The sequence below is a fragment of the Neomonachus schauinslandi genome, chromosome X, assembly GCF_002201575.2.
Source record: "Neomonachus schauinslandi chromosome X, ASM220157v2, whole genome shotgun sequence".
Classification (NCBI taxonomy): domain Eukaryota; kingdom Metazoa; phylum Chordata; class Mammalia; order Carnivora; family Phocidae; genus Neomonachus; species Neomonachus schauinslandi.
The window spans coordinates 93,437,122-93,451,645 of NC_058419.1; the positions used below are offsets into that span (position 1 = coordinate 93,437,122).

The 14,524-nt window shown below is 50.7% G+C and overlaps 1 protein-coding gene across 4 annotated transcripts in view; it reads left to right on the forward strand.

Moving 5' to 3' along the window:
- Window positions 1-1,526: 1,526 nt before the first annotated feature.
- SRPX (sushi repeat containing protein X-linked) overlaps window positions 1,527-14,524 on the forward strand; it is a 114,951-nt gene continuing 101,953 nt past the window's right edge. For all 4 annotated transcript variants that reach the window (XM_021681685.1, XM_021681702.1, XM_044911703.1 and 1 more), the window contains exon 1: window positions 1,527-1,748. In XM_021681685.1, coding sequence (XP_021537360.1) covers window positions 1,652-1,748 — 97 coding nt within the window. In that variant the 5' untranslated portion in view covers window positions 1,527-1,651. The remainder of the gene's footprint in view (window positions 1,749-14,524) is intronic.

Below are 14,524 nucleotides of genomic sequence, written 5' to 3' on the forward strand. Positions count from 1 at the left end.
CAAACTCCAGGCCACCTCCCTAAAGATTGTAGTCTCATTGGTCTGGGGTCCAGCTCTGATAAGGTGTTTTCATGAAATGCCCACCCCTCGCCCCGCCCTTTGTGGTTGGACAGGACTGAGAACCACTCAGAGGCGGAGGCGAGTCGGGTCTGACAGAGGCCATAGATGAGGCCGCTCTCCTTCATTTTCTTGTGACTGGGGGGGGGGGGGGGGCTATTGAAGGGTTGTTGGCTCCTTGAGGAGGGAGCAGCTGTGGAGAATCTCACAGGAGATGGAGAAAAGCACCCCACCCCCAGCCCGCGAGAGGATAAGATGGAAGTTCAAGTCAGGGGCTTTTGTGAGAATTGGGATAAAAGAATTTGAAAACCTTCTGGATGGATGTACCCAGGGCCCTTAGCCTAGCTAGTGGATCAGACTAGTGGCAAGGGGAAAGTTGCCCTTCCACAATGTATGTGGCCCCTGCCAAGGCACAGGGCTCCCTGACCCAGAGGTGGCTGGATTTCCCCTCCGACTTGCCTCTTCCTCCAGGTCCCTTTGCACAGTGCACAACCTGACGCAGCAGCCCTGATCGCAATTTGCCTTAGCTAAGACCTCTTTGGGGCAGGAAAGGAGCCAGGTGCTGCCTTGTGGGTTCACAACAAAACAAAACCATTTGGGAAAGCCTCGAAGAAACCAGAGCCGTCCTGCAGGCAGCCTAGAAACCCTATCCTGATGCCAGGCCACAGGATGGAGGCTTCGGGCTGGTCCTGGTGTCCTCGGAGGTGGTCGAGAACCACCCAGGAAATGGGGAAATGGGTTGCAGGAAACTACGAAAGTTGCATTCCCAAGACTGGGAGTGAGACAGGGAACTTTCTGTGCCTTGTGCTTTGTCCATCAAACAGCCTGGAAAGAGAACCTCAAGCCCCATTCCAAACCGCAGTTCAGCAGGCACCCCGTCCAGCCCTTGATTCATTCCCTTACAGAAGAGAAACAAAAAAGCTGCAGTATGGACGTTGGTGCCGGCAGAACCGCACACCTAACTTCAAATCCCCTCTCTGCCCGGAACGGTGAACTGGGCACGTTTCCAAGCACTGGTGTCTTCTTGGGTAAAATGGGCATCATAGTACCGAACTTGAGACGTGGTCGTGAGGGTCAGATCAGCGAACGTGGCCGTTAGTAGCCCGGCCGCAGGGGCCACTGTGGACCCGATCGGTTGTCCCTTCACACAGAATGGCTCACGCGGCTCTCCGCACAGATGACAGCGTGGGGGCCCGAGATCTGGGAGGCGGTTGGGCACCAGTGTGTGTATTCGGGCTGAGCGGAATGGGAGAACAGGAAGATATTCGGGGTCATCCGATGTGCCAGCGCACGCGCCTGGCGCTCTCTGGCCCTGGGGGGGTGGGGTGCAGCCCCGCTTCCAGAAGAAGCGCCGGCACCAAAGGCGGGGCTGGGTCGGGGCCCCGGACCGCGCCAGCGTCCCGGGGAGGCGGAGGAAGGAGGCCCCAGGCGAGAAGGAGGGAGGGATAGCTGCGAGAGGAGGAGTTTTCCAGCTCGGCTTCGCCCGCTCGCCGCGCAGCCCCTCGGCCCCGTCTGTCTCCTCCGCCCCCTGAAGGCGCGCAGCGCAGCGCAGCCGAGCGGAGCCGAGCGTGGCCGAGCGAGCGCCGTGCGCAACATGGGGAGCCCCGCACTCCGGGCCGCGCTGCTGCCGCCGCTGCTGCTGCTGCTTCTGCTGCTGCTGCTGCGCCTCCCGCCGAGCCGCGCCTTCCCAGGTAGGAGCGGAGGCGGGGCAGCCTCCCCGGCGGGGCGCCCTTTGTCTGCCCCGGACCCGGCTTTGGCGGCCCCAGGGAGGGGGTGGCGGGCCGCGGGCTCGCGTCTGGGCGCCGGGAGGGGAGAGCCGGCTGTCAGCCCCGCGCCCGGCGCCGCGAGCGGCAGACCCTCTGCGTCCGCGCTGCCGGGGGCCCGAGCGGACGGACCCACGTTGGCGCCCGAGGCCACGAAGGGAAGTTTGGCGACGGGCTGGTTTCTCCCCACCTGGAGTTGTGCCTGTCACGGGGTGGCGCACGGCCGAGGCCCGGGGCGGGGGCGCAGCTTGTCCTGGAAGGAGCCCCCATCCGCTCCCACTGGAGGGCCCGGGCCACCCCGGGGGCTGCAGGCACGTGCCACGGGCGAGCGGCTCCCTTGGACCGCACAGGCTGGGGCCTCTCCCACATCCCCCGAACCAACCCCCCCTGCTGGGGATTCCGAGAAAGTCTGCGCCTCTGGGAGAGAGGTGCCAGCTGAGAGTGGTGACTTGTGGCATGCGCTCGGTTAGCCCCAGGGGCCCGGGACTACTCACGCGCGGCGCTGTGAGGCAGGGGGTGTGGCTTCTTGTTGCGGGGGGCGTGGTCTCTAGCATCTAAGGGGCCCCCGGGTATTTATTCGGGGCTCTCTTGGTGTTGACAAAACCTTTAAAAAAGCTCCAGCTAACTCCCTCATCTGGGAGTCTTAGGTTAGTAAAGGGCTTCAGGGGAGCAGGACAACATGGATGCACCTCTGTCCCCCTGGAATGGAGAAGAAATCCGGGGGTGCATTTTAATTTAGTGCTAGTGGGAAGGTGGGTGACATGGACTTTAGGGCGTGCAGACATTTGGCTTTGCGTTCAACACTGTGGGCAGTTTAAATCGGGGGTCCTAGGAATGAACCTACCAAGTTCTGGGTGACGGACCGCGGGCGGTGGAGGGTTCCCAGATAGTGTGCTCCGGAGATGTAGGGAAGGCTGCCGGAAATACTCCGCAGAGCCCCAAATGAATGAGTGAATCGAACAGATGTGTAAAGTGATAAACAGGAACATTCGTGTGTTGAGCTGTTTGGTAGGAACTGCTTCAGGGCAAAGTAGAAAGGAGACTTCATCCTCTGCCCCAGGCAAGTGCCATTCCCAGGCTGCCCACTGCCCTTTAGCAGGAGTCGGGTCACAATGAACCTAGAGGGGCAGGGGAGGTCAGTACTGGACAGGGAGCAGGAGAGAAGTTGAGAAGCTAGAGGCAGCCTTTCACGCTGAAGTGGGAGGCGTCTCTGAGCTGCCCGTACATCTGCTCCAGCCTTTCTCAGCCAAGGGGCCTCTTCTCTTTTTTCCATTTGAAATCCCTCTGCTCTCCTTTCTCCCAGTTTCTACCCTTAATATAGTGTAGCTTGCTGCCAGGGCCCAGGCATCCGCAGAAAAATGGGTGCACCAGTTTGGGCACTCCTCTCTGTCTTTGGGGAACTGCCCCTGGCTAATTCTGCCAGCCAGCAGGCTGCCCCCAGTTTGGCACCTCTCTGTGGGGTCTCTCAGGAAATGTGCTCTGCTGGGGCTGCTGAATCCAAAGGAGGGGATTTCAGTCCAAGCCAGAGGTTTGGGAAGGTTGGGGAGGGGAGACTCTCTAGGCCAGTGGGTCCCAAGGCAAATCACATCAGCTGAATTCACCCTAAAGTGCTGGGTGACAGAGGGGCTTTGCAGATCATTTCAGAGGCACGCCCTTAGCAAGTGGACATTATGTCTCCAGTAAGAGAGAAGGTAAGAGGCCTGGAATCAGGAACCTCTGAAAGAGGGAGGTGGGGATGAAGGGCCCCATCACTCTCATCACCATTATATAACTGTCTGAGATTTAATAGCAAATCTGTCAGAGTGAGAGTAAATCATTTCCGCTCCTAGAAAGTCTCTGGAGTTCTTCCATCTTTGAATTTGATGCAGCTTTTCTGGCCATCTGATTCATTCTTTGCAGCCTAGCAAAGACACAGTGTCTACAAAAATCCACATGAAATGTATAGAAAGTTCATAGCAAACTTGTCTGTGTTTGATTGTGTTTCTATGGCTATAAGAGTTTTCATTCTGTTCTTTTGGGGACTTTTTTGAGGTATAGTTGACATAACATGTTAGTTTTAGGTGTATAACATAATAACTTGCTATTTGTATACATTGTGAAATGATCACCACAAGAAGTCCAGTTACCATCGGTCACCATATGTAGTTACAATTTTTTTTTCTTGCCATGAAGACTTGGAAGATTTACTCTGAGTAACTTTCAAATATGCAATACAGTATTATTAACTGTAATCACCAGGCTGTACATTATTACATCCTCATGGCTTATTTATTTTGTAACTGGAAGTTTGTACCTTTTGACCCCCTTTGCCCATTTTACCCATCCCCCACCCCCCCAACTTTGTAACCACCAATCTATTCTCTGTATCTACGAGCTTGGGGTTTTTTCTTTGTTTTGTTTTTCAAATTCTACATACAAGTGAGATCATATGGTGATTTATCTTTTGTCTGACTTATTTTACTTAGCATAATGCCCTCGAAATTCCATGTTGTCAACTGCAAATGGCAAGATTCCTTTCTTTTTTTATGGCTGCCATATGTGTGTGTGTGTGTATCTATCTATACCACATCTTCTTTATCCATTCATCTATCAGTGGACACTTGGGTTGCTTCCATATCTTGGCTATTGTAAATAATGCTGCAATGAACATGGGGATGCAGATGTCTTTTTGAGTTAATGTTTTCATTTTCTTTGGATAAATACCCAGATGTGGAATGAATGCTGGATCATATGGTAGTTCTATTTTTAACTTTTTGAAGCACCGCCATACTGTTTTCCCCAGTGGTGCACCAGTTTGCGTTCCCACCAACACTGCACAGAGGCCTCCCTTGTCCCCACATCCCGGCCAACAGTTGTTATTTCTTGTCTTTTTGATGACAGCTATTCTAACAGGTGTGAGGTGATAACTCATTGTGGTTTTGATTTGCATTTCCGTTTTTATTCTGTGCTTCAATGAACCCTTGAAACCTCTTTTACACCTGAGAGTTTGGAGGTTCACCCCACCTCTTCCAGTGAGCAAGGCTGAAGACGAAGAATGAGCACTGCGGGCACTAAGAAAGGCTCCGTGAATCTTATGCCTGGAGAAAACTGGTGAACTAGGGTGGTTTCACCAGTCAGGAAAACCGAGTGAGGTTTGCTCAAAGCCCAGCCAGACCACATCAGCCAAAGCAGTCCCCCGAAGTACCACCTTTGCAGATAAGTATTAGGAACTGAACACCTGGCCCAGGATCTACAATTAAAGTCTCTCCAGGAGCAGGCTAAGCTAGAAATTTCTGTTTGGAGTTAAAACATGTAAGGAGCTGACAAAAATTCCTCTTCATTAAAAAGGGGGGAATAAAAAGCGGGGAGTGCTGGGGAGAGCAGGACATTTTCATCTAGCATTTTCTTCACCGAGAACACTTGCAGTCCAGTATGTTGGTGTTACTGTTTCTCATTTCATAGATTTGTGAGCTGAAAGAGACACCAGAAATCGTCCTTCAAGGACTGTCTTCAAACCTTCTCACCTCATTAGTCTTCACACCACAACTGAAATATAGCCCCTCTCTTTTCTATGGTTACTAGAACGTTCTTGCTTTTAGTCTTCCTCATTCTGACTCATTTTACTTTCTCCGGCCAGATACTGGTCTTTTAAGTACAACTACTTTTATCACATTACTCTCTGCCTCAAAAACCGAGAGCAGCAGCTCCCTGTCCTCTCTCGCGTTAACTAGAAAGTTCTCAGTTGTTTTCAGGGGACTACACGATTGCTTCTAGCCTTAATTTTCAGTCTTTCCCTCCTGGTTTCCTAAAATGTGGCCGAAACAGACTACCTGTTTTTGCAGAGCTTGAATCACATTTTCCCCGTTCTTGGTGATTGCTGCTTCCTGCACCTGGAACCCCCTGCCTCCCGGCCCCCGCCCCAGCCACCTGTCTGCCCAAATTTTGCCCATCCTCCAGTGACACCCTCTCCTGGATGAAACGTTTCCTTGATCCCTCGAATGGGAAGCTTCTGCCTTCCTTTAAATACCCACGGCACTTCATGTTTCTCTTGTGGTGTTTATGACATGTGTCGAATGGTACAATAATTTACGCCCTCCTGTATACTTCTAGATTCTGAGCTCTGGAAGGCAGGCGCTACTACGTCTTCCCCTTTGTATTTCTCATGGTGCCTAGCCGAACACCTAGAGCCAAGTGGGTATTTGTGCTGATCGAGTTAATAGCCCTATAATTTGGCTGATGGGCCACTGGAAAGAAAAGAGCTGAGAGAAACGTGCACAGGTACACAGGGCTTTGTGCCACCATGAATCTCCATGCATAGGGACTGTGGCTTGCTGGTTATAGAGGTTGCTTTTTAAATCCATGAACACCCTCTGTTTAAGCAATAACCTTCTCTGTTGGGGGCTGTAAGGCGAGAGACTTACTGCAGCCACAGGCTGGAGCGTACATTTATTATTTTTGTTGGCCACTTTGCTCCAGCCCCTTCCAAAGTGGTTGAATGGTTTCCTTAGTGAACGCAAATATGTGCGCTACATCAATTCCCCTTTCAGAGAACGAGGCTAAAATGGGTAATTGAAAGTGAAGATCGAGTTTAAACAGAAGAAGGTTTCCTTTTGCCAGGCTATAACATAGTACGAACTTGTGGCCGCCAAGTTATGATGAATACCCAGGTTAAAGATTCACTTCCAGCCGAGCGCTGTGAATGAGTTCCAGTTCCTGGGGAGTTTCTCAAGCCAGCCCCTTCGTTCCGTTGGCCATTGTGTGAGTTCTTGACTGTCAGCTTTTATGGGCCATTGTTTATGGGAGCCTTTTAAGCCCAAACTCTTTTTTTTTAAGGTTTTATTTATTTATTTATTTGACAGAGAGAGACACAGCGAGAGAGGGAACACAAGCAGGGGGAGTGGGAGAGGGAGAAGCAGACTCCCCGCTGAGCAGGGAGCCCGATGCGGGACTCGATTCCAGGACCCTGGGATCATGACCTGAGCCGAAGGCAGACGCTTAGCCAACTGAGCCACCCAGGTGCCCCTAAGCCCAAACTCTTTTCTCTTGGATATTTGAATGTAGTTCTGAAACAGAATCCCTTACTGCCTTTTCTAATGAAAACTGAGCTCTATCCGGAGAATTTTTCAAGTGGACACCGAATGATGGTGTGCTTGGGACAATGGGGTGAAGAAGGAGGGGAATTCCTTCTCTCAGGGCTTTCTGTCTTACAGGGAAGTAGACACCGGCTTATCTGTGGGGGCAAATGTTGTAGCAGAGGCAGGTGGACAGGCCCTGGGAGCCCAGAGAGCAGCCATGCAGGAGCACTGGGCCTGGATATCGGAGAATGATGCTGAGGGATGGCTGAAGCCTGTGACAGTGGTCCCGCAGGCCCAAGGAAGGTTAACAGAGGGGGTCTGGGTACTTCTCTAAGAACGTTTGGAAATTGGAAACAAAAATCTGCGTGGGTGTTCTTTTTCAGGGGGAGAAGGCCCTTATCCCAGTTCGGAACCATTACTCACTAGGTGATCTCCATGATTCTGTGAGCAAGCTGCCCTTAACGGGCACAGAAATCCACATACGAAGTAAAATGAAATTGTCAGAGTGGGAAAACCGCGACTGAACCCATGAGCAGGTGGTCTCTCGGATTACGACCAAAGGTACAACGTCTCCTTCTCCTCGCTTAAAAAGCAACACCCAACAAAGCCGGCATAATCATAGATTGTAATCGCCTTCGGGCCTGGCCTGGCAACTCGTTGTACCTCTCACTTAGCCCAGAGTCTGTGACCTGGAGGAGGATCGTTAGTCAGTATTTGTGGATTAACGAACTGACTAAAACAATCGTGGTAGAGAGCAAGGGTTCTGTTTCAGATATCCCTGCAGGATTTAACTGGAATTTCCAAGATGATAATTCCCAGAGAAAAAGGAATGCAAGACTGCAAAATGTCGGAGGAAATTTGCACTGCCCTCAACAGGAGAGGACGGACGAACAGTCAGGGCATAGTTAATGGCTGAGGCTCTTGGATTTCAAATCCCCCTGGGACACTATTCTAGGAGACTTAGAAACTCCCAGGAGTCCCAGGGGCAGGATTTGCAGATCGAGGTTTAAGACTAAAGCTTGCGCAAGAGAAAAGTCATTGGTAGCATTGCTAAGCTCCCAAGTTTTCCAGATGATAATTGGTTTCACCTGGATCTTACAGTTCGCGTGGTGCACTGGACTCAGAAACCTCTGGAGTGCTCATTCCTGAGCTGCATGATTCACTCACCCGTAATCCTTAGCTCACACTGGATGCCTCTTTCTGCATTGTTCTCCAGGGGGAAGATAAATGGGCTTGGACCTAATGGCTTGGATTATCCCGGAGGTTTGGGGTTGTAAATTGAGTATATTGGTTTTAAAACTTTTTTTTATGAGTAATAGACAAATCCAAACATAGAACTGGGGGCAGACTTTCTGCCTTGGCCTTGAGATATCACTGCGCGCTTTCTCCGGCTCTGCTCGCTCTCACAGTGACCTGTGGTCGCAGGTACTGGCAGCTGGTTTCTCGTCTCCTGTCGCTGGCTGTTGGCGGCGTGCGCCCGGTTGTGCCTAATGAGCATCGGTCTCTCCAATGCCGATTGCACCCCGGGACCCTCTGACTGATGACTCTGGCTGGCCACTTACTGTGTGGGCGGCTGAGCCGAATGACCCTGCCAGATCCAGGGATCCAGGAATGTTCAAAAACACTGGTTGAATTAGGGTCACAGGGCAAAGACTGAGCCAAGGTTTGGCAGGCCCTTTGTGGAGTGGTGAGGAAGTGGTGGTGTGGCCACGTCCGCCACCTTCTGAGACTCTGCCCCCAGATTGGCCGTTCTGTGTGGGAACTCTGACAGACTTGTTGCCACTGACTCAGCATTCGTCAGACAAAGGCTCCGATTCCTTTAACTATCCAGTGCTGAAATCCTGTTTCCACTTAGAATTTCATTTAGCTTTCCAAGGGGTGGCATCATATTGTTTCCCCATTAGTTACTCATGGATCAGAGGCCTCCGGCAGGTCCTAGGGTCTCTCATTCATTTCGTGTCCTCATGGGCTGTGAGTCCTGGACGCTCCCTCTCTCCACCACTTGCTTTGAGCTCCCCAACTGATAGGTCACCGTGTTCTTAACAGCTTTATTGAGATATAATTCGCATCCCATACCATTCACCCACTGAAACCAATGCAGTGATTTTTAGTGTGTTCACAGAGTTGGGTATCCATCACCACAATTTTAGAACATTTTCATTATCCCCAAAAGAAACCCTAGTCCCCTTAGCCATCACTCCCTACCCCTGACCCCTGAGCTCTAGGCAACCATTCGCCTGTTTTCTGTGTCTACATATTTGCCTATTCATTACATTCTGTATAAATGGAATCATGCAATATTTGTCCTTTTGTGCCTGGCTTCTTTCGCTGAGCATAATGTTTTCAAGGTTCATCCGTGTTGAGGCAGGTATCACTACTTGATTCCTTTGTATGGTTGAAGTTTATTCCACTGCATGGGTAGACCGACCACATTTTATCCATTCATCAGTTGATGGACCTTTGTGTTTCCACTTTTTGATTATTATGAGTAATGCAGTAAATAGTCTGTGTGGGCATACGGTTTCATTTCTCTTGGATAGATACCTGGATGATTTTCCAAAGCGACTGCCCCCTTGTCCATTCCTACCAGCGGCGTGTGGTGGTTCCAGCTTCTCCACACCTTCAGCAACTCTTGATATTATCTGTCATTTTGATTAAGTGGTAGCATTTTAGCTCAGGTCATTAGCAGCTTCCACTCAGGGACTGAGTGAGAAAGCAGTGTCTGTTCTGCCAGCTGCGGCAGGATACAGGTGAGAGTCACCTGCGGCTGCCTTCCACCCTTTCACTGCTGGCTGCAGGGCCACTGCTGGTCATCGGGCACCCTTGGGTGCATTAGAAGGAAAATGAGAAGGAAATGCCCTGTGTGGGTACGGGGGCACCGGGCTTGGTCAGGAGACAGACTTTGGGCTCAGTAGGAAAAGGATGGAGGCGGACCCAGGACTCGGGATTGAAGAGTGGCGGGCAGGATGATTTGAGACCCCACTCGCTCTTTTGGTGGGTGTGATGGTGTAGGCAGTTCCCCGAACAACCCTGTGCATGCGGGTCTAGATGTCAGTGCTCACCCCATGTGAGCCATGACACCGCCATAGTCTTTCATGGCTTGTGACTGTTTAAAAGGAGAACAAAACAAAAAAGTGTGCTGGCGTATGGACAGCATCCTGGCACGCGTGAATCCTGGGATCCCCTGGGAGCAGATCAGACGTGCGGGAAGCTTGGGCCCCACCGAGACCTACCTACCAAATCAGCACGTGCATTTGAATAAGATCCCCCCCCCACCAATCCCTTATCCACGGTGAAATTTCAGAGGTACTGATGTGATGAACGAGTTCAGCCCTTTGCCAAGCCAGGGCGGCTTGCCTGTTTCTATGGGCCACACAATAGCTCCCCTCCCCTCCTCCCCCTCTTTCCTGTGGGCTTTGCCTTCATCATGGTCGCTAGACTTCCTTTCCGAAGTTCCCGACATTCCTGAGATAAGCCTGCACAGCCTTTAGGTCTCGATTCCCTCCTCCAACTCCAAAACAAACCCAATCCTGAGGGGGACCTTGACTCTGTGTCCTTTTAAACCCTCCCGCCTGGCTGAACCTCCAACAGCAGCAGAACCATCTTCAGTGATCGGTGGTGACAGGGGCCTCGCGTGGCTCAGCTCTGCAGAGAATTTGTCCCTTAGAAATAACTTCAGCTCCTTAGGAAAGCCACACGATCAGGGCCTGCCCCGCCCCTCCAGCGAGACCCCGTCCTGTGACTGAGAATTGCCACCACGGGGACTACACATTTTTGTCCTAGCAATTGATGCCCCTGGGGTGCGGGAGGAGGCAGCCCCGTGTGTGGGGGTGCAATGCCATCGGGGAAGTCCGAAGAGCACACGCCACCCCTCGCACTCAGCACCCCCCATACCCCACGGATTAGGCAAGTCAGGAAGACGGAACTGGTAACAGCAATAAAAAGGGAGCCTCCCACCTTTTCCAGGCGGGGGGTGGTGGGCTCGATATTCTGCGTTGGGCAGATCTGGGCTGGGGACTAGGAATCTAAGGCAGGGATCTCCAGAGTCAGTCTGGGCAGGCCAGATAGGGCCCACTGCTTGATTTTGTATGACCAGTGAGCTAAGAATGGTTTTTCAGTTTTAAAATGGTTGGAGAAGTCAGAAGGAGAATATTTTCTAACACGGGAAAATTCTATGAGATTCAGATATCTGTGTCACTGGATCACAGCCCTGCTCATCCGTTTGGATGCTGTCTCTGGCTGCTTGGTGATACCGTGGCGGGGTTGAGCAGTCGTGACACGGACGATGCGGCCTGCAAAGCCGAAAGTGTTTATTGTCTGGGGTGCAGATATCTTTTCAAATTAGTATTTTTATTTTCTTTGGGTAAATACCCAGTAGTGGAATTACTGGATCATATGGTAGTTCTATTTTTAATTTTTTCTCGGGAGGCTCCATAGTGTTTTCCACAGTGGCTGCACCAGTTTCATTCCCACCAACAGTTCCTTTTCCTCCACATCCTCACCAGCACTTGTTATCTCTTGTCTTTTTAATTCTAGCCATTCTGGCAGGTGTGAGGTACTATCTCACTGTGGTTTTGATTTGCATTTCCTTGATGATGAGTCATGGTGAGCATCTTTTCCTGTGTCTGTTGGCCATGTGTGTCTTTGGAAAAATGTCTGTTCAAGTCCTCTGCCCATTTTCATCAGATTCTTATTTTTTTGTATATGTGTGTTGAGTTGTGTAAGTTTCTTTTAATGTATTTTTGGATATTAACCCCTTACTGGATATGTCATTTGCAAATATCTTTTCCCATTCTGTGGGCTGACTTTTCGTTTTGTTGATTGTTTCCTTCACTGGGCAGAAGCTTTTTATTTTGATGTAGTCTCAATAGTTTATTTTTACTTTTGTTTCCCTTACCTCAGGAGACATATCTAGAAAAAATTGCTATAGCCAATGTCAAAGAAGTTACTGCTTATGTTCTTGTCTAGGATCTTTATGGTTTCAGGTCTCACATTTAGGGCTTTCATCCATTTTGAGTTCATTTTTGTGTATGGTGTAAGAAAGTGGTCCTGTTTCATTCTTTTTGCATGTAGCTGTCCAATTTTCCCAACACCATTTATTGAAGAGACTGTCTTTTCCCTGTTGTATATTCTTGCCTCCTTTGTCATAGATTAATTGACCATAGAAGCGTGGGTTTATTTTTGGGCTCTCTCTTCTGTTCCATTGATCTGTGTCTGGTTTTGTGCCAGTACCATACTGTTTTGATTACTACAGTTTTGTAACATATCTTGAAATCTGGGATTGTGATGCCTCCAGCTTTGTTCTTCTTTCTCAAGATTGCTTTAGCTATTTGGGGTCTTTCGTGGTTCTATACCGATTTCAGGACTGTTTGTTCTAGCTCTGTGAAAAATGCTGTTGGTGTTTTGATAGGGATTGCATTAAATCTGTAGATTGCTTCGGGTAGTAGGGACATTTTAATATTAATGATTCCAATTCATGAATCGGCATACCTTTCCATTTGTTTGTGTCATCACATTTGTTGTTTTTAAAAGGAACGGTGTTTTTGGTTCCAGGACAGGACGTTTGAGAAGATGACATTGAATTTCTTAAAGCTGGTGGCAGTGCCCACTGCACGCCCAGGGGGGAGGAAAAAGAAAAAAAACCCCAAACCTTTGGGTAGCAACATCTGTCCCCCATCTGTCCCACTAAGCAGTTGCATGCATACTTGCTTGATAGAAGTTTCTTCCAGTTGAAAGCCACCAACTTTTGACTGGTGCGAACGTGTGTTCTTTAAAATGTGTTTTGTGTATTAAAATGTGAAGAAAGGGGCGCCTGAGCGGCTCAGTCGTTAAGCGCCTGCCTTCGGCTCAGGTCATGATCCCAGGGTCCTGGGATCGAGCCCCGCATCGGGCTCCCTGCTTGGCGGGAAGCCTGCTTCTCCCTCTCCCACCCCCCTTACTTGTGTTCCCTCTCTCGATGTCTCTCTCTGACAAATAAATAAATAAAATCTTTAAAAAAAAAAAATGTGAAGAAAGCCGGCAACAACCCTTGAGATCTATTTCTCTCCTCTCTGCCCACTGCCCCTTCTAGGATACTCTTTTTTCCCCCTTCTGAAAACTTTCCTCATGCAACCCCATCTTTCCAGACCAGTCAAGTCCAGTTGGCTTTTGCTGGTGCCCTTGCCCATAGCGAGTGACCCTTCTCCCCACGGGAACACCCTGGGAAGCCTTCAGATCTGAGGGGATGGCCTCTCCCCAGGCAGCGCCTCTCAGCACAGGGCAGCTGGCTATTCCTTCTCAGCGCTCAGCCTGCTGCTTCACCTTCCAGAGCTTTCTCCTTTGCCATTCGCTGTCAGGGCCAGTGGAGTCACAGCTGCGGGCCTACGATGGAAGCTTTTCATTCTTTGCTACCAGAGAGTTCGTAAATGCTGTGTTGTGTCTGAGTTTGAAAATGCCAGTGACGCTGAAGCTGGAAGTGGGGGGAGAGGAACTGCGAAGTTCTCTTGCCTAGACCTTCGCTCTTCGTTTATATGGAGGTGAGGCCTCAAGAGCGCAAGAGCTGCCGTGGATGGTGGGGCGGCGGGGGGCGGGGGGGGGGTCCTTGACTTGGTTTTACCTTCTGCCCGGAATTGTAAAGAAGCAAAATCACCTCACTGCCAGGCACCAGAGGCAGTTTGAGGGGCCCCAAATGTGAATGCGGCGCCAGGGTGAGCCCTCCTCCGGCTCCGAGGCCCCCGTGCGCGCCATGCGGCTCTGATGCCGTGTGACCTCAGCCAGCGCCGCATTCTGGAGCCTTCTGCCAAAGGCCTTGCCACGGCCTGCCTCCCTTCTTGGATTTTGCATGTGCCGCTGTCTGGTTTCACTTTAAAGGCTAGACCTCTTACTGTGTGTTGGCGTCGAATGTGCGCGGTCAGCCTCCAGGGCCTTGGGGATGCCCCTTGGTGGGGCAGGAGGTGCCGTTTGTTGAGGGCCCCTGGTTTGGGCTACCTCAGAATCAGGCGCCTGTCTTTTCCCTGTTTCTCCTCTCTTCCAGCTTTAGGTGGGGGACAAGGCCACGCTTTGGCTCTTTATAATATTAAACAATAGAAGGAAAATAAACTGACAAAAATATATTCTTTTTCCCTCGAACGAGAGTACTGCCTTCCTTTATAAAGTTATCCTTTCAAGTTGCTTTTTGTTAGCTGTGTAAAATATGACCACCCTGAAAATTTCCCAAACCACATGCTGTCTTAATTGTCTTTGCTAAGGAAAGGCGGAGCGTCTGGGGACTGTGGGCACCATCCACTCTGCCGAACGTCTCTCCTTTGGGGTTTTGTGTGCAAGAGTTTGAATACGAGAAGGAATATTCTCTCAGGAGAGGCAGCTGTAGAAGCAAGGCTGTCTCTGCCAGCTCCTGTCGGGCAGCGATCACTCTCTTGCCCGCTCCCTGCTTTACCACTTGTATTTTTTTTCCCCCCCGGAGGAAATAAAGTTAAAATGGATAGTTAAGAGTAGCCCGAATGGGGAAAGACGTTACATAAGGCAGGTGTTTGGGTGCAAGAGAGGGAAGAAGAGGATGGAGCCCTAGTTGCCCACAGCAGTGGCCCAGCCAGCGGTACCCTTACTGCCTTCCCTCCCTCCCTCCCCCCCGCCCCTCCCTCCCTTCTTCCCCCCTCCCCTCCCCCCCCCCCC